Raw genomic sequence first — 19,688 nt, 5'->3', positions numbered from 1 at the left:
ATGCTTGACAAATGAATAAAATAGAATGAGATGATTTACTTTATGTGGTGCTGTGTCATTATGATGTCAATTTTAAGGACTGATGCTTTTTATGTTATTATTTCTTCGTTTTACACTTTGGTTTTAGATAGTAGTTTATTTAATAATAATAATAATAATAATAATAATAATAATAATAATAATAATAATAATAATAATAATAATAATAATAATAATAATAATAATAATAATATAGGATGACAGTTGCACCGCTTTTGGAATATTCTGGGAAGAGAATAAGGGATAAAAGTGACTGCTGTTCTGCTATCTCGCCTCTAGTTAGAACAACGAATTTCATTTCTCCTTCAGGGAACACACTGTGAAATGTACCTCTTTTTGCTTTTTAGGCCTATTATTCGCCTTAGCTTAAAGGTATTTCTAACTATATTAAATTTAGGACAAAAACAAAAATATCTTGTTTCATATTTTCTACATCACTTACCTCTGTTTGCAATATTCTTACTTGCCTTTTATATTCTCTTTCAGTCAGTAGGGGGCGCGCATAACGAGTGCAGCGTAAATAGAGAGTGACTAAAAATGGCTATTTTTTCCCTGCATGGCTGCTCTCCAGATCTGTCTGTGCTGTGAAGAGGACGAACACAACTACACACTCCTATTTTACTAGATATTCCAGGAACATAAAAACTAAATGGAGAGGCACATACTGTAATTTACTGGAACAACAATAAAACAAAAACACACTTCCAAAAAAAAAAGGGATGGGGATTGTAATCAAACGACATATCTGCATTTCTCTTTATTTTGTCATTTCTTCAATGTAAAACAGAAGTTGATACAAAGAATACACCATTATAAATAACACTCCCACCCCAAAACATGCTTTCAGTACCTGACCCACCCCACCAAATAACACACTCAATAATATCCATGTACTTATATTATACTTATATATAACAATACCACTGAAAAGAGAAAGAAAAGATAACTTTTTTTCATAAATAAGGATATTTACACGAAGGCATGTTGATTTTGATTATTTTCCCAACATGCATATATAAAAATAGAAATCTGATAACTGTATGTACATTTTTAACTTAGGTATATACACATATATAAATATAAAGATTAAAATTGTATTTTTAAAATACAAAGATAAATACACTCACATTGTGTACACTGTGGTCAAAAACCAGAAAATACAAACATCATTTGGATAATTAGCATTCACAAAACACATCACATCCAGAAATGCTTTAACGACAATTGCAGGTCTCTGTGTTTTCCTGTTTTTGTTTTCATATCTTATCTTCCTCCTCCACTCTCTCATATAAAACTGTTTAACTTTATTGTAGCGAGCAGGAGAAAGAGTTTAAGCTTCAGTCTTTAGCTTTGCCTGACATCTTGAAGGAGTTTGTTGATTTCTGCAACCAGCTCGCTGGCGTCCATAATTTCGCTGCGACTGTCGCAGCGCTTGCCATGCAGATGCCCAAGCACAGACTCTAACTCATCTTCCTCATGATTCTCTGGAATTTCCTCCATCGCAGGTAGCCATTTCGAAGAGGAAGCTGATGTTGCCATGGGACCTGGCAGAGGGGAAGGGAGCGGGGTCACCAGGGCTGTCATGTGACTAGCAGGGGCGTGGCCATGTCCAGGATTTTGGAAATGCGTATTAGCGGCCCAAACAGCCACGTTCTGCTGATAGGTGGCAGGGCTTGGTTTACCAGGTAAGTGGCCCTTCCTTCTTTCTAACGATCCCACCCCAGCAGCGCAGGGTGTTACCTTTTCAGTTTCATTAGTCTCGTTGTAATTATCCAGCGAGGAGGGGAGGAGCCTCTGGAACACGCTGTTCATTTCAGACAGCAGAGAGGTTGTTCCACACAGGTCTTCCCCATCACCTGCCTCCCCCTCTCCCTCCTCGCTCTCTTTGCCAAATGTGGAGAAGCTCTTTTTCCTCAGTGTTGACTCACCAGATTGTGGTTCTTCAGGGGTGGCAATCTGTTGAGGGTCTTCTCCAGGGATGTAGAGGTTGCTGCGGTAATCAGAGGTGGCTGGGGAAGGCAATGGGGGCATCCAGCACTGGTCAGAGTGACCGAGGACACGACACTCTTCGGTACACAGCTTCATCGCTATGGTGGAAGCAAAAGCATTGATGGAAGACAGTTAGTTAATGACTGATGTTTTCTGGCAGAGCAAGCAAAAGCAAATACTTACAAGCAACTAGTCAAATACTTCAATTAGAAGCCAAATGACTAAACAAAATCCTTCTAGCTCTAGCCGACCCAGCTTTGTTTTCTAGAGACTATGCAAAACAAATTAAATATGCCAACTTATAGTGCTCATTGAACATGTTCGGCATCACTCATTCATGTTCTAGGGGCTGATTATAGCACCATTAATTCTGAAAGGATATTTATAACACATCTTAGAGTTAATAAATGCCCAATCTGGTGCATTTGCAAAACAGGCCCTCATTTAGCCCACTCTCTCTCAAGCAGAGAATGAATGATTAAACATGCTGATTTACAGAAATCAATGGCCCATCTCAGCACACAACCCAATTCTTGTTCCAGTCACAGTAATACTCATATTATATATCATGTTTGCAAGGTTTTTTGTTTTTTGTTTTCTATCAGGAATCATGTTTTTTCTCCAGTAAATTGAGATTAGAATACTGGCACTGTCTAGGGGTTTCATGAAGAGATCAAGAGACTGTAAAGGTGTCTATATGTTAATCAATGTAGTATATGCATTGCATGTATTATATATATATATATATATATATATATATATATATACAACCCGAATTCCGGAAAAGTTGGGACGTTTTTTAAATTTTAATAAAATGAAAACTAAAGGAATTTCAAATCACATGAGCCAATATTTTATTCACAATAGAACATAGATAACGTAGCAAATGTTTAAACTGAGAAATTTTACACTTTTATCCACTTAATTAGCTCATTTAAAATTTAATGCCTGCTACAGGTCTCAAAAAAGTTGGCACGGGGGCAACAAATGACTAAAAAAGCAAGCAGTTTTGAAAAGATTCAGCCGGGAGAACATCTAGTGATTAATTAAGTTAATTGATATCAGGTCTGTAACATGATTAGCTATAAAAACTTTGTCTTAGAGAAGCAGAGTCTCTCAAAAGTAAAGATGGGCAGAGGCTCTCCAATCTGTGAAAGACTGCGTGACAAAATTGTGGAAAACTTTTAAAAAAATGTTCCTCAACGTCAAATTGCAAAGGCTTTGCAAATCTCATCATCTACAGTGCATAACATCATCAAAAGATTCAGAGAAACTGGAGAAATCTCTGTGCGTAAGGGACAAGGCCGGAGACCTTTATTGGATGCCCGTGGTCTTCGGGCTCTCAGACGACACTGCATCACTCATCGGCATGATTGTGTCAATGACATTACTAAATGGGCCCAGGAATACTTTCAGAAACCACTGTCGGTAAACACAATCCGCCGTGCCATCAGCAGATGCCAACTAAAGCTATATCATGCAAAAAGGAAGCCATATGTGAACATGGTCCAGAAGCGCCGTCGTGTCCTGTGGGCCAAGGCTCATTTAAAATGGACTATTTCAAAGTGGAATAGTATTTTATGGTCAGACGAGTCCAAATTTGACATTCTTGTTGGAAATCACGGACGCCATGTCCTCCGGGCTAAAGAGGAGGGAGACCTTCCAGCATGTTATCAGCGTTCAGTTCAAAAGCCAGCATCTCTGATGGTATGGGGGTGCATAAGTGCATACGGTATGGGCAGCTTGCATGTTTTGGAAGGCTCTGTGAATGCTGAAAGGTATATAAAGGTTTTAGAGCAACATATGCTTCCCTCCAAACAACGTCTATTTCAGGGAAGGCCTTGTTTATTTCAGCAGGACAATGCAAAACCACATACTGCAGCTATAACAACAGCATGGCTTCGTCGTAGAAGAGTCCGGGTGCTAACCTGGCCAGCCTGCAGTCCAGGTCTTTCACCTATAGAGAACATTTGGCGCATCATTAAACGAAAAATACGTCAAAGACGACCACGAACTCTTCAGCAGCTGGAAATCTATATAAGGCAAGAATGGGACCAAATTCCAACAGCAAAACTCCAGCAACTCATAGCCTCAATGCCCAGACGTCTTCAAACTGTTTTGAAAAGAAAAGGAGATGCTACACCATGGTAAACATGCCCCGTCCCAACTATTTTGAGACCTGTAGCAGAAATCAAAATTGAAATGAGCTCATTTTGTGCATAAAATTGTAAACTTTCTCAGTTTAAACATTTGCTATGTTATCTATGTTCTATTGTGAATAAAATATTGGCTCATGTGATTTGAAAGTATTTTAGTTTTCATTTCATTCAAATTTAAAAAACGTCCCAACTTTTCCGGAATTCGGGTTGTATATACATATATATATATATATATATATATATATATATATATATATATATATATATATATATATATATATATATATATATATATTATGTGAATGCATTGTTTATATATTATTAAATTATATAGTCTATAACCTGTTTTATATATATATATATATATATATATATATATATATATATATATATATATATATATATATAATAGGTATGCCCAAATATTGCGAAATCAAGGCTAGGCATCTACTCTCAGGTGATATAAAGTACTCTTCTTCAACATCTCACTCTCTTGCTTACTTGGATGCAGTCTGTGATGTCCATCAGGAGTGAAGAGCTCACTGAAGCCTTCTCCAAGCAGAGGAGACTCCCTCCCCATCTCACAATCACTGTCTCCTGCCTCACTATCCCCTCGTCCACTGTCCTTCAGACTGAACTTATCCATCTCATTCAAAGCGTACCTAATAAAAAAAATGTGTATTGTCATTCATATATATATATATATATGTGTATACATATATATATATATATATATTTATATGAGCCTCTTAAGGAGGGTGCAGTTTATGCATAAACAAAAAAAAGCTTTATTCAAAGGTCATTTGACTTGATAACAGGATGAGGCTGTCATGTATCGTCAGCATCTGTTACTTAAGTACTGCAGGGTGTCCAGACTCTCATGGACTAGAACTTTAAACCTCCTGTAGGATGGTCTGTAAAGGTGGCAACAGGCTGAAGTGTGATTGGTTACCTGTAGCTCCGGGTGTATTTGTTGCCACGGAAACTGGGTCTGGGTTGGTACTGGCCCTGATGAAGTATGGACAGAAGCTGTGAGACTTGCTATAGCCAAAAAGAAATGAAACAGGGCGGGGGACGAATAAAGAAAGAAAAAATGTAAATAAAAATGAATAATGGCAGACCAGACAGCAAGCCAACACAAATACAGACACACCATGGTGGTGATGGGGGGGTGGGGGGGGTGAATGAGGAAATGAAAAGGATGGATACTTATGCATGATGAAATAATCTATGGATATGTGAATAAACATGCTATAAATAAAATAAACATATTGAATATTACAAGTTTTGGGGGAATTAAATAATCAAGAATTAACAGTTCACATTGAATTTATATTAAAAAAAATGTTTTACCTCAACAGGTGGTGTGGCATGAGCGAGTTCTAGTGCAAAGTTTTCTGGCACGTGATTGGAAGAGACGGTGACCAGGCTGTTGAGTGATTGGCGGCTGTGGTGGATCTGGCGGCTCTCTGGAGCAGGTGAGGCCGAGGGGGAGCGAGGATGGGCCCTCACAGGCAGGGTACCATTAACTGTGGGGACCAATGTGATATCACCCTTGTGGATCTGCCGGGCAGGTTTTTTGGGGTGGTTTTGATAGGTAGACTCAGCCACTCTGCAGTTATAGGAATGTCTTGGGTCCTTCTGCTCTCTCGAGCACCTGGTTGCAAACATTACCATGACGATGAGAAGCACACCACAGATGGCACCGAGGGAAATGATGATGATCATAGACACATCTAGAGTCGATTGGCTGTTCATGTCTGAAGGGTTCAAGGAGAAGCTTTCTGGATATTCCCGCAGGCTAATGTGCAGAACGGCCCTCGCTGAAAGACGAATCGACGCACCTCTGTCTTGTACAAGGATTGCGAGATCAAATCCCTCACGCCCCGAGGCCTCTACGCTTCCGTTGGTTCGTAACTCACATCTGCGTTGTTCAATGACAAAGAGTCCCTCGTCATTACCACCGACTATGGAGCAAGTCAGCTCACTGTTGGCCCCTGCATCTTGATCTGTTGCCTTGATGATTGTCACTAGATGACCAGGCTCGGCGTGCCGCCATAATGGCACCTCAGCTGTGTGGTTGATTAGTTGTGGAGCAACAATGATAGGTGGGTTGTCATTTTCATCTAGTACAGTGAGCAAAACAGTGGTGTTGCTGCTTAGAGAAGCCAGGCCCGCACCATCCCGCGCCTGCACGGTGAACGAAAGCCGGCCAACTTCTTCCCGATCAAAGCTTCGGAGTGCATACACAGCACCATTAGATGGGTCAATGGTCACATAAGTTGAAATAGAGCTACCTTGAACCTGGCTCTCCACAACTGAGTAAGTCACCTGACCATTAGAACCCAAATCTGGGTCAGTGGCCACCACTGACGTCAGGTATGCCCCGGGCGAATTGTTCTCAGACTTGAAGATCTCATATCGGCTCTTTTCGAAGCGTGGAGGGTTGTCATTTTCATCTTGCACCTGCACCGTGAAGTGTTTGATGGTGGACAGGCTTGGTGAGCCACGGTCTTCAGCGATTACCGTCAGGCTATATTCAGAGCGTTTCTCACGATCAAGAGACACATTAGTGAGAATCATGTAGTTGTTCTCGTAGGTCTTCTGCAAGCGAAAATGCCCGTGGCCATGGAGACGGCACACAACCTCACCGTTTAGACCTGAGTCGCTATCATCAACGCGCACTAATGCGATGAAAGTATCGACAGGAGAGGCCTCTGAGATGTAGGCCACCTCCTCTTTGCCCTGAGTCATAAGGTTAATGTTGATTTTTGGCTTGTTGTCATTGACATCAACCACTTTGATGATTATCTTACAGTGGCCTGGAATGGAATTGGGACCCATATCCTGAGCTTGCACATCTATTTCATACGAGGAAGTAGTTTCGTAGTCAACTTTCTTAATCAGAGTGATGTGGCCATTATCTGGGTTAATTTTAAAGGTCTCTAGAATTTTTGGTGGCACGTGGCTGCTGAAAGAGAAGACTATTTTGCCATTATTGCCTTCATCAGGGTCTGTGGCGTTCAGGTCAAACAGTAGCGTCCCCAGTGGTGAACTTTCCAGGAGGTTGACTACGTAAGCCTGCTCGTCAAAGGCCGGGCTATTATCGTTGGAATCGGATATGCTGATTTTGAGCAGAGTTGAGCCAGATTTCGGCGGCACGCCAGAGTCTGATGCTGTCAGTTGTAGTTGGTAGCTGGACTGTGTTTCCCTGTCAAGTTCCCTCATCACAACAAGGTCCGCGTACTTTGCGCCATCCGTACGTGTCCTGATATCGATTTTGAAAAAGTTATTCCGAGTGAGCGAGTACGTGTGTAGCGCATTTTCCCCGACATCAGGGTCCAACGCGCTATCCAAAGGGAAGCGCGTTCCCACAGACGCGCTCTCTGATATCTCTATGGGGATGATGGCGCGCGAGAACTGCGGAGCGTTGTCGTTGATGTCTAACACTTCCACTTGAATGTGAAACAACTGGAGGTATTCCGTGGGTAGCGTGATCACGTCGAACTCGATGGTGCAGTTTAAGTTTTTCTCGCAGAGCTTCTCGCGGTCGATTCTGGTGGCGATGCTGATCTCTCCGTCCTCCTCGCGCACGGAGATCAGAGGGGTGCTGCCTCTCTGCATCGCGCGGAAGCGCGGGGACACTGAGCTCGGGAGTTTGGATAAGATACCGGCTACATCCTCTTTCAGTCTGGCAATCACCGTGCCAACTTTCTGCTCCTCCAAAACTTTGTATTTTAAAGTCTTCCCCGAAACATTATGCGCCACGGCCGACAGAAATATAACTTTGAGAAGCGTCTTGCAAAGCAGTAGATTCCTGTCGTTGGAGTATGTCGTTTTTCCCATCTTTGAAGCCGTGCGCAAAGTACTTATTCCACGCAGATAGAAAACTGGCTGGTGGATTGTTAGATGTCAATTAAAGCATGATAAATCCTCAGATGTTGTGCATAGATTTCAAGCAAATGCATATTAATTCGAGGAACCCACACCCTCTCTGTGCGTATTCAGCGCCTCGGAGAAAGCATCAGGATGCGGTAATGCTGCTGCACAGATCCACTTTCCTCTTCGTCTGACTGTGTGTGAGTTGGTGCGCGGGTGTGTGGGAGGCGCAGTTCCGTGTGTGTGTGTGTGTGTGCTCTGTGACTCTGAGAACACTGAATGGCCCCTTACAGCCCACCGCAGACTGTGGCCCCCACCTTCTCCAAACGTCAGCCATCCCCACGGCTGTACATCCCTGAAAAGAAAAGAAAAGAAAAGAAAAGAAAAGAAAAGAAAAGAAAAGAAAAGAAAAGAAAAGGCAGAATGAAGGGAAGAAAGAGCAGTGATTGAGGTGGAGCTGGCAAGAAGATCTCGTCATGAGGAGGACAGAGTTTCAGAAGTGTGCCATAACAATAGAAAAAAAAATACATTTACTCAAGACCAACGTTTCTCGTGTCACTCCAGCACACTTTGGGTTCATCCCCACTGTAGTAATATTTTTTCATCATTATAACATATTTGTTTCTATCCATTTAACTTTTTTCTCCTTTTTAGATTTGTTTAGTGTAGTTTTCTTTGACATTTAACTTTATTTAAATAAAGTGGTCGAATACTTCACGTTGTCACTTTGGCACCACTTTGACTTAAAAATGCAGAAAATGAACGTTTTAATATGCTATTAAGTATTACACTAATCAAAAACGCTATGATATTATAATAATGAGTAATGGCTATATATAGTGCAATAAATAGGGAACTATACAGCCTAGAGTTTAAACTATACTTTTTTTGTGTGTGTGTGTACAGCGAAATGTATTATTTTAAGTCTAAACCACAGCTAGAGTTTTGAGGATGAAGGTAACTGGAGGATATCAGAGAGCACATCGGCGCTCTATTGTGTCTCGCTGGAGGAGTCTGCGCGCGTGGCGAATCGCGCGCGGTGAAAAGGATTCCCCCAACCTCCATTAACCCGCAGTCAATGTGATTTCTCACAGAGGTCACGCTCACCCCCGCGGTGCACAATGCCACTTTACGACTCACCATCTCACCATTTTGCCGCATTAGCATCATTATGCGCGTTCACCCACAAACAAAAAGCAAACATGAGCTTCTGTAAGTTTCACGGCCGTCTGGTTCGAACGTCCAGAAAACAAACCAGCAATTACATTGGTCAGTCCCGCGAGAAACGCAGCAGGGATTTGTGCTGTATGGAATCACTGTATGTTTATTATTAAATAAACCCATTTTAACGTTTATCCATATGGCATATTATCCCTATCCCATGCAGTTTATAACTGCAGCGCACATAAAAGTAGCTTACATGTTTAAACACAAGAAGTAAGCTTTTCAGCTGAATCCTATTTTTTTAAATACTAAAAGCGTTCTAATAAACAGAAAGTGTTCTTTATGGAGATGCACCGTGAGACTGCATTGAAATTCGGTCCTGTGACCTGTGGCTGTCCATCTGTCGTGGGCCAGCTGAAGTCTGATGCTGGGCTCTTCGAACCTGCTCAATCCAGCAGTGACCCTAACTGCATCCCATCAATCACTGTTTTTTGTGAGCGAATGTAATATTTTCAATCAGTGTTTCCACTGATTGTTGTTTGTCGTCAACAATATGTCATCATATTACATTTGTGATTTATGAATCGCTCTCAGAGGTGATTTTTAAAGCACAGATGACAGCTTCTAATCTAAACCGTAGACGTTTGTCACACTCAAACATAAAGTTATGTGTTTTACGTATGCAAGTTTTTGATCCAGCAAGAAAACTTTTAGTGTGAAAGCCTTCCTCGAAATGTAATGTAATTACTGCTTGCTAATCACATTTCATGCTCAAAAAAGTTCAAGTCAGTGAGTTTTAAACAAGTGGGTGGTTTTATTCACATAATCACTTATACCATTTACATAGGCCTACTAGAATTAATTAAATGGGATGGCTATTTATGAAAAAGTTTATACTTGTTTTCTGAGCACTTCTGTGCCCTCTCATATAGCACATATATGAGAGCCATAGTACATCATATTTTAAACTATTGATTGTCTTTGTCTTCACGGTTTTAATTTTAAAGGATCATCATGTGTTACTTTGTATGTAAAGTGACCAAACAGTTGACTGTAGTTAAGCTATAATAGTTTTACAGCAGCAGCCCAATTAAGCATGCATGGCCTACAGTATGAGCGGGTGTTGAAATCTGGCAGCGTCATATGTTCTCATCAAATGGCTTTGTGTATGTGTGTGTGTGTGTGTGTGTGTGTGTGTGTGTGTGTGTGTGTGTGGACAGGAGGATTTTAGATGCAATTTCAAGCTGTGGTCGTAAAGTCACCCCGGGCTGGAGGATAGGGAAGGGGCATGGGGGAATTAACTTTTATCATTGAAATGAAAAAGGATCACTCACACAATGGAGCATGGCAGGTGGGACGTCACAATTCGCAGAAGGGCCGTGGAAACCGGCGAAGAAGCGGAGCGCAGGGGGAGGGGGGAATCACGGCGGAATTCTCCGGCACCACGGGTTGAGGGGGCACCGTGGGTTTTTGTAAAGGCACGCGAGCATCTGCTGTCTGTGTGGCAACTCCACCCCTTCCTCCTTATTTCTCATACTGTTATTTCTTTGCTCTCCAAATTGTCCTTCCGTATTTTACTTCCTCTGTCCGCTGCCTTTCTCTCAGCTCGTGGCAGGTCAAAAGCATTAGGCATGTGCCCATCATGAAACCTTTATTAATCCATGGCTTAGATTTTGGGGGTTGAGGCCAAAGTAGAGTTGGAGATTTACGCAATAGGAAACACATTCTCAAGCCATTAGGTACGCACACGTGTGTTTGTTTAGAAATAGTTTACTGATCTCAATCATGCACTCTCTGTTTATACTTGGGCAAGATTCATTTCTTCCTCTTAGTCATGGAGAGAAATCTGCCCTCCCACAATCTCCATGGAGGTTCCAATTCAAACAAAACAAAAAGAATGGTCATCTTGTCTGACTTTTTCCTTTTGGGGGAAATGTGTATTTTAAATAATGTTTCAGCTGTGTTTCATGAAAGTCATTGGGGTTCAAAATAACACATAACCGCACTGATTTTCATTCTATGGACATAAAACACCAAGGCTTTTATCAAAACGAAGAGTTTTTCATTGTTGTTTAAACTATCCCTTCTTGATAAAGTTCTTTGGTGAACCTATTTCAAGAGTTTGAAATATCTTGTTCTTCTTTGTGCACTATAATTGCCATTTCTGAGCATCACTGTAGAAAAGTGTGTTGTCAGCATCTTATAGTCAGGTAATCCTGATTGGATGGGTTTATCGGCTCATCAGAGATGCAGTATGTCAACAATAATTTGCCCTAATAATTGATAAGCTTGACACCAAACATCAGATAATGCTCTATATATCTATACAGTATAACTTTTTAATGAGTGCAGTGTGTAACCTCGCTCTCATTGTGATTGCATTTTTCCTGCAGTCTGTACTAAATGTACTAAGTAGGCAGTGTACCAATTATAATGCCAAATATTTTCTTTTGTGTTCCTCAGAAAGAATAAAGTCAGTTAGGTTTGGAATGTCATGAGGTTGAGTATATGATGACAGAATTTTCAGTTTTGGGTGAACTCTCTTTAATATCTCAGAATTAAAGTAATCAAGGAAAGAGCTGGTCCCATATTGGCCTTTAACCAAAAAACACAGAGATCCAACATTTAGAGAAGCAGCTGTTTGATATTCAGTCTAACTCAGCTCACATTTGCAAGCCACAAACACGTGAATGTTTTGTTCTCTGATTTTTTTGTCCTAAAAAGACAGAGCAAGAGTGTGTCTGCACAACAGTGTGTGTAAGAGGCTGATTCCCGTCTGTCTGGCAGCTGTTACTTTGTCACCTGATCACTTGTTTTTGTAGCTGAACGATACCTTGCTTTAGTCTGCATGTCGCATCTGATTTCACGTTCAGAAAATGCTTTTCTGATTTTATTTTAGAGTTCACAACACACCAACAATGATCTTCTGTTTTTGATAATCATAGCATGGTTAGCTTGAACTGCTTATCTGAGTTCAAGAAGAAATCTTTTTCTCCTTCAGCTGATCAGAGAGCTGCATATTGACAAATGGAACCTCCTCGCTCTGTGTTTGTGTTCAACATGGAGGAATAACTTGTCTTTTTAGTTCAAAGGCTTTTTCTGAAAATGACTTCACGAAACTTGACGGGGGAGAAACAACCTATTGTTCGTTCTTCTCGGCACACTTCTTTTCTCGAAGCGCACAAAGACATGCACACTTCTGGGGGCATCGGTGATTTTGGCGCATGTGGGGGCTCAAAGGTGACATATTTCAGAAGGGGGTTCACTCAGTATGTAGCAGATTTAAATCCTCCCTTCTTCCCTCTGTTGCAGCTTCGCTCAGTCTGCTTAGCTTGGCAGATGTGTGGGGGTCTTTTTTGGGGAGCCCGGGACAGCAGCGTGCCACGTGTTCACAGTGTCAGTCTGATTTCTGTGGAAACTCTTATGACTGAAAGATTGACTTCTTCACACTCCCTTTATGTTATTTTTGGATTTTCAGCAGTTTTCTCGCCTACAGATCTGCACCCCCAGATTACACTTTGTATCAAATGAATGTCTTCAGCACTGCGGGTTTAAATGTGATTTATCAGAGACAGAAAATATTGTTCCTTATGCACTAAATGGGTCGGATGTGTCTTTAGAAAACTGTATGTTTATCAAATATGAAGGAGAAATATATATATAAACAAAGTAAGAAACAGACATATTACTATATAATGCCTTGTAAATGATAAAAACTTAAATTTCCTTTTTATATCCTGTAACGGTTTTCTGCATAAAAGTTCTTTATAGTATAAGCCAGAGACTGACAGAACCCCTTCAGAGTTAAGTCAAGTAACTCTATCTCTCCTCCTAATGGGTTCAATTAAAACTCCAGACACACACACACACACACACCTATAAAAACAGGAAGTGTGTTTATCTTTCTGGTTCCAATGGAGGGTAAAGAGGATAATTTTATAGTTAGAGGAAGTGATCGTGCCGACCTCAGTGCTCTATCGATGTCTGTCTGTCTATTCATAACATTCATGCGTTATTCCATCTATCTGTCCAGGCATTCTGTGGAATTAGAAGGAAATCGGTGTCTGTTGTTTTAAGACGTGAAAATCCAGGAAAATATGTGTCATTAAATACCATATACATCCTGCTGTTGCTAAAGTATTTTTTAAGGCAGCTCTGAAACATGTATAAGACCAACTCAGATTTTGGGAGACTTTCTGTTTTATCCACTTTGTGTTTATACAAATCTATTCACATTTATTTATTTAAACATGTTAATTTTGCTTAAGTTTTAACAGTGAATGAATTTTTTTTTGTACAGTACAAAAGATAAAGCAAGCAAGGGGGGCATGCCATAATAACTGCATTCACTTTTGATACATTAAAAAAACATTTCAGTGCTCATTACAGTCTTAAAACCTTAAGAGCCATGTCTAAGTCATTATTGCAGTATGACTTACTGCAGCCAAAATGCTTGTCGAAAAACAAACATTAATAAATAAAAACTATTTTTTTTTCCCTGCTAGAACTGAATATCACATTATCCTGCTGTGAAATTTGGGATCTTCTCAATCCATTTAGCACTAGTTAGTTTTAGCAAGTTAGCTAATTGTTTGGCTAATGGGCAATTAGCTTGAATCAGAGTGTGGGTTTGATAATTAAGAACAGCTCCAGAAAGTCAGCTAATGATCTCCAGTTTCTGTAGTTTCAAGGCTTTGTTGATAGTCAACTCAAACCCAAACAACCCCCGAGACTCAACACTGTAACTAAAAAAGATGGGACAAACACAAGAGAATAGAGAAAGAAGCTAAGTCTCTTTATTTGAATAGCTTAAGAAGTGAACAGTGGTGCTAATAAGTCGGCTGTATGGGCTATCGGTCATTAAACCAGGTCATTTATTCTGTACACCAGGATGCCGAGATGGATGGGCTGGGGTGGCATTGTTTAAGCACTAAATTTGTTAAGAGGCTAAATGGCTTTGAGGCATTCATTCATTCTGTCCGTGGTCAGCATAGAGCCGCTCTCAATTCAGTGTGACTCAAGGCCACCAGTGACCAGCCTAGGGAATGAAGTCACATAGTTTTCATACTCTGAGGATTTTTGTTTGCTTTGTTTTGTTGTTTTTTTTTTTATGTGAGATGCACAACTAAGTAGCCTTATTTGTAACTTTGCTGGAAATGTTCCATCGGATTCACATCTGAGTGCCAAATTAACTGACTCACATTCTCTCTGCTCTTGTACATTTTGTGTTGTGCTCCACATCCCTTCCTAGTTCTTTTTTTTTTCTTTTTTTTTTAAAGAAAACAAGAGGCACACTTTGGTTTGTTCTTTGTTACAGAGCAGCCGTCCCCCCACCCCAAATCACACATGGTCCCTTATGCCAGCCAGTGATTTAACGCTTATCCAGCGAGCTCCCCCCACAGTGACAGAGGGCATGCCATGAGAGAGGCCCTCCATGGGGGGATGGAGCAGCGGACTGGAGTGCTGACACTCTTGGCTGTTCACACGCTGATAGTTCTTTGTTAGGGGACCAAGCAGGAGGTCTCCTTCAGGGCCCCCTCCCAATCTGACACACTTTTAGTAACTTTTGTATTGGCCTGGGCTCTTTGTCAGACTTCACATGACCTTTGACTTCCCAATCAGCCACCAATCAGACACCCTGTAAGTAAGGGGACAGCAGGCTGAAAGAGTGTGGAACAAAAGCTGTTGAATCACTTTATCATGCACACACACAAATATAGCTCTGACATAAGATTTTTCATCCTTGTGGTCGCTATTTCTTTTGTCATGCTAGCTTTTTGTCAGGGCAAATTTCTAGTCATTAACATGAAGGATTTTGAAAGATCTTTATATACTTTGTTGTTCTCCTTGGTGTGTGTAAGGGAGAAAACACAAGTAAAGTTTAATTTGAATGACAACAACTACTAGATCTCGTTTCTTCGCTGCTTTTGGGGTTGAATGTTCATCACTAATGAGCTTGTGCATTTTTGAAATACCAAGTTAGAGAGCTGCATGTCTCTTGTTTGTCAAATGGGTGATTGTAATTAGCAGTCTCACTGCTGAAACATCATCTTTGAAAAACAATACCTTTCTTCCCCCCATCATTAGTCATGTTACTCAAATAGATTTTATAGTTTTAAATAATTAATGAGTGTATCATTTTAGCAGTATGAATTCTTAGAGGCTGATTTCTTGTAGTGCAATTACAAGGTCAAAATCTCATCTTCATAAAAATTAGAAGAATGTGTAATCTCTGCATATCTGTTTCATTTTTAATGTGCCTTATTGGCACGACTAATAACTGTGCATCTGTATTGCCTGAGTTGAGCAACACAAAGAAAACCAAAACCAAAAATAGTGTAGCATGATGTGCTTTGTCTCTCACTCTCTATCCTAGAGGCAAGCTTTATTGGAAAAGCTGTTAAAATATAAAAAACACACACATTTATTTGTGTGTGTGCTAAAATATTAGAAGTACTTAGAGCTATTGCACATGAAGCATGATAAATGAGATATAACAGAAAATAGAATATGAATATTTCCAGTTATTGCTCAGCAAAATCAAGGAGTGTTGATTAAAGAAGATGAAAGTAATTCTGAAAGAGGAATGAAAAAAAAAAACAGTGTCTCAGTTTTCACTTTTCCTTCCCTGCCTCGAAAACAAGCTGATCAATGGAGCCCTTGTGGTCTACAATGGTGCAATGATGTATCAGTTTGTCTGGAATTAAACGCTTTTTCTAGATTCTCTATTTTCAAAGCTCAGTAATGATGTGAACGGGAGCAGTGGGAAGCTCTTTGTAACCTCCCTTGAGGATGAAGAGATGGAAGATTACAGTAGTGTGGGCAGAGATAGAATCTACTTTCATAAATGTAGTAAAACCTAGGACACAGGGCCCGAATCTTCAAGTGTGCATCTGTAGACTTGTCCCTCATTATTTCTACTATGAACATTTAATGATTTTTCGAAAAAGGGGAATGTCTATGAATTAGTCACTAAATAATTCATTCAGCTGATTTTTTTTTGTACAATGAATCATTCAGGAACTAAACACCAGTGTTGATCTATGTTGCAGTGGCAACTTTCAGTAAGCATAAATGCAAGTAATGTGTTTAAAATGTAAGTTACTTTATGTTATCAATTTTGAACAGTTTGTCCAAAAATAACATTTGGTCATAATTTACTCAGTTTCATGTCATGTCACAAACCTGTATGACTTCTATGGAACATAAAAGAAGATTTGAAAAAGGAAATAGGTCCAATGTTGTTTGGATCCTTTTTAGATTTAAAAACCTTATGTTTTAATTTTATCTCTTTTTGCCTCTCTCTTTCCCTAGTGTACAGCATAGTAAGTATTCTGTCAGTCTGGCACACCACAAGTTCAGAAAAGCCCATTCCCTTCACACATTCACGCATACACACCCCTCCTGTTCCAAACGGTGATAAATCAATTCTAGAATGCTCTCCTTGTCTCCAGCTCACTCAATCACTCACTCAGACACACAATCACACACAAACACACACTGCACAAAGTAAACTCTACCAATCTCTCTGTCTCCCTCTTCTTGTCTCTTGTGGCCTTTGCAATACACCAAGTCCCATGCTTGCCATATGGTGGAGAACTGAGAGAGGGTTGCACAGTTCCAGATTTCTGTGCCTAACGAAGTAAGTTTATGAACATATATGTATATATACACAACCACAGGCTCACACTAACCGGCCAACAAATGCACAACAATCTGGATCAGTGATCAGTTATTTTAAAGTTCATCACTTGTTTGTGTTGCATATGTCACTATTCAAGTATCAGATTAATTGTGGTTTTGTATGTTGCATTTCTTTCTATAAAATGATGGAAGTCAATGGTAAACAATAACTGCTTGGTTATCAACATTAATCCAAATATATTCCTTTGTGTTCCACTGAGGAAAGTCATATTTAGAACAACATGAGGGTGAGTAAATGATGACAGAATTTTAAGTTTTTACAACTTTTCAGTTGTAAAGTTATTTATTCATCATTTTTACATCTGTATTGTTGGCAACAAGCTGTAAAAAGGGATATAACTTTAAAAAGAAAAGATTAATATTTGTTTTCTCTGAAATCACTTTAACATGCATATCATACTGAAATAGTGAGCGTTTTACCATTTATAGATTAGCCCTATTCAATTACTGTATATTTATAATGCCTAAATGTAAACCAGACTTTTGCTTAAAAAAAAGGGACACAAGTTGAAATTAATTTGAAGTTGTATTGAGCTCAAAATATTTCTTTAAGATTCTTAGTTTATCTTAAATGTCTCAATATTCCCTACACTCAATTTATCATCAACAATGTTAGTTTATTTCTTTTTTTTTCTTTTTTTTTTCATGACAGGATTTGCATTGTTTGCAGTTATTGGAGTACATACACATATGTCTGTGTCTGAATGTGAGCACACGTGCTTATATGTTAACAGGGTCTCCACAGGATATTAAAGGCCCTTGAATCATCTGGCCAGCTGGCGGACCCACTGGTATACACACACACACACACACACACACAGTTGAAGTTCACAGAAGGAACTCTGGCTCGCAGCCTACAAGCTGTTTAGGAGGAAGCATTAGTACAACTCTCCACTCTTCTCCATTGCAGTCTCAGGGCATCCATAGCGATTTATCTCTGAGCACATATAAAGAACACCCAGAGAATCTGCTGTCTGAACTCTCAGCTGGAAACTGCAAACCCAAATGTCTTCAGACGGCATCTCAGCATTTTTTCAGTCCCTCTAACTCTCTCTAGTGGTTTACATTGCTCTGCTGTTTGTGTTTTTTTTTCTTTCTTGCTCACATCTGGATGCGTAGTGGGGTACTGATGCATTAGAGGGGTATATTTTCATAGGAAGTGTTTGAAGATGAACGTTGTCTGGAAGCTGTATCTCATCTCCCGTCATTCCCCACCCCCTTTTCCTTAAATCATGAGTGGACCATTCCACTCTACTCTAAACAAACCCAAACTCTCCTCTATCTGATTGAGAACAATGAACTCGTTCACTCTTTTTCCCCTCCCTCTCATCACTTGATTAATTCCTATAAACATTCTTTTCTACCAGGTGTGTTTTATCTGAAGAGCGAATTAGAAAATAATTGACATTACAGAAGTAATACAGAGCACAATTATTTTATAAAGTAAGACCGTCTGACAGCCAAAGGAAGCAGGCAGCATCTCTTTTGTCTCCTTTGAGCTCATTGTGTTCTCATTGAGATACAGAAGAGTGGCATGAATAATGGCAATATACAGGCAAAATATCATGTGAGTGGACGCAGTGCTTCAGTTTTGCTGTGATTGGCAGATTACAATTGGTCAATGTAATAGTGCCTGCCTAGTAGTCTACAAAACACATGGAAGATACAGCTCAGTCATTAAGTTTGGTCACATCTGAAAAAAATGTACTGAAGTTATCTTTCATGAGTATTATTTTTGATGAGTATTGTTTTCTGAGCTATTCTATTCAACATTTTCACAAATTCACCAGTTTTATACATAGTTTTAAATTTCATTTGCATTTTTTTTGTGTTTATAAATTCTAAAATTAATGTTATAAACTTGGATTGCATGTTGATAGTCTCAAGTGTACAAAAAAGTTTTCAATACTCAATTTTTACTGCATTCCTTTCTGTATGTATTTCTGCTCTTTGCCTTTGTTGATGTGGCTGCTGTGGCCGCTGTAATGAAACAAAGCTGTGAATTTGTGTTTTTGTCACAATAAAAGAAACAATAGTGGGTGAATTCTTTTTTTAAAGAGGTCTGTTAGTAATTAACAGGGTGATGACATCATGCTCAAGGCTAAGTATTTGGTGTTAACTAAATAGGGTGAAAAAGCTCAAACTTTATGATGTCTATAAACCAAAACAGACTAGCATTGCAAGACAAGCATTTGTAGTTAAAAAGTATACACATTTATATATATATATATATATATAAAAAAATGGAGCTGCATTGAAACTGCAGTTTGGACCTTCAACCCGCTGGGCACCATTGAAGTCCATTATATAAGAAAAATCCTGGAATGCTTGAAGATTGAAGATGTGGCAGCTTTGACTAGAGGTATACTAAAAGAGTCACCGACTACGCCACCCGGGGGCCTCTTTCCGGGAAAAATGCCCTTTGGTTAACTAAGGCTCAGAGGTTCGTTGATCAGAGTCAGATATCAGACATGGATGTGTAGAAAAATAGTACAAAGCTTTATTTTCTCCATAAAACCATATTAAATTTTATTCAATACAACACCAATAAACATAATCTAAACACAAAATGATACGGACACTCACTTCAGAATGGGGCACTGGCTCGCTTTAGCAGAACGGATATAGCGATCATACGTGCCCACTCACTGCACACTCACTGCACACTCACTGCACCCCTCACGGTGACCACAGCATTCAGGCCAAAGAACCCACCACCACAATCAGGAAGAGATGCTTATTTCTCTGCCACTG

General features: G+C 39.7%; 1 protein-coding gene across 2 annotated transcripts; it reads right to left on the bottom strand.

The window, feature by feature from the left end:
• Nucleotides 1–778: 778 nt before the first annotated feature.
• On the bottom strand, nt 779–8,426 carry LOC132113745 (protocadherin-18-like). Of its 2 annotated transcripts, none has more exons than XM_059521712.1 (4): nt 5,541–8,426; nt 5,140–5,228; nt 4,689–4,849; nt 779–2,126 (listed from the first exon to the last, which is right to left on the bottom strand). In XM_059521712.1, exons 1-4 carry the CDS (start codon nt 8,031–8,033, stop codon nt 1,384–1,386), a joined length of 3,486 nt encoding a protein of 1,161 aa, XP_059377695.1. In that variant the 5' UTR covers nt 8,034–8,426; the 3' UTR covers nt 779–1,383. The 2 variants fall into 2 exon arrangements, with proteins under 2 accessions (XP_059377695.1, XP_059377696.1); XM_059521713.1 differs by having other exon boundaries at nt 5,140–5,195.
• Nucleotides 8,427–19,688: the final 11,262 nt, after the last annotated feature.

The sequence above is a fragment of the Carassius carassius genome, chromosome 33 (assembly GCF_963082965.1).
Source record: "Carassius carassius chromosome 33, fCarCar2.1, whole genome shotgun sequence".
NCBI classification, from domain to species: domain Eukaryota; kingdom Metazoa; phylum Chordata; class Actinopteri; order Cypriniformes; family Cyprinidae; genus Carassius; species Carassius carassius.
This window is presented reverse-complemented; position numbering and strand designations above follow the sequence as displayed.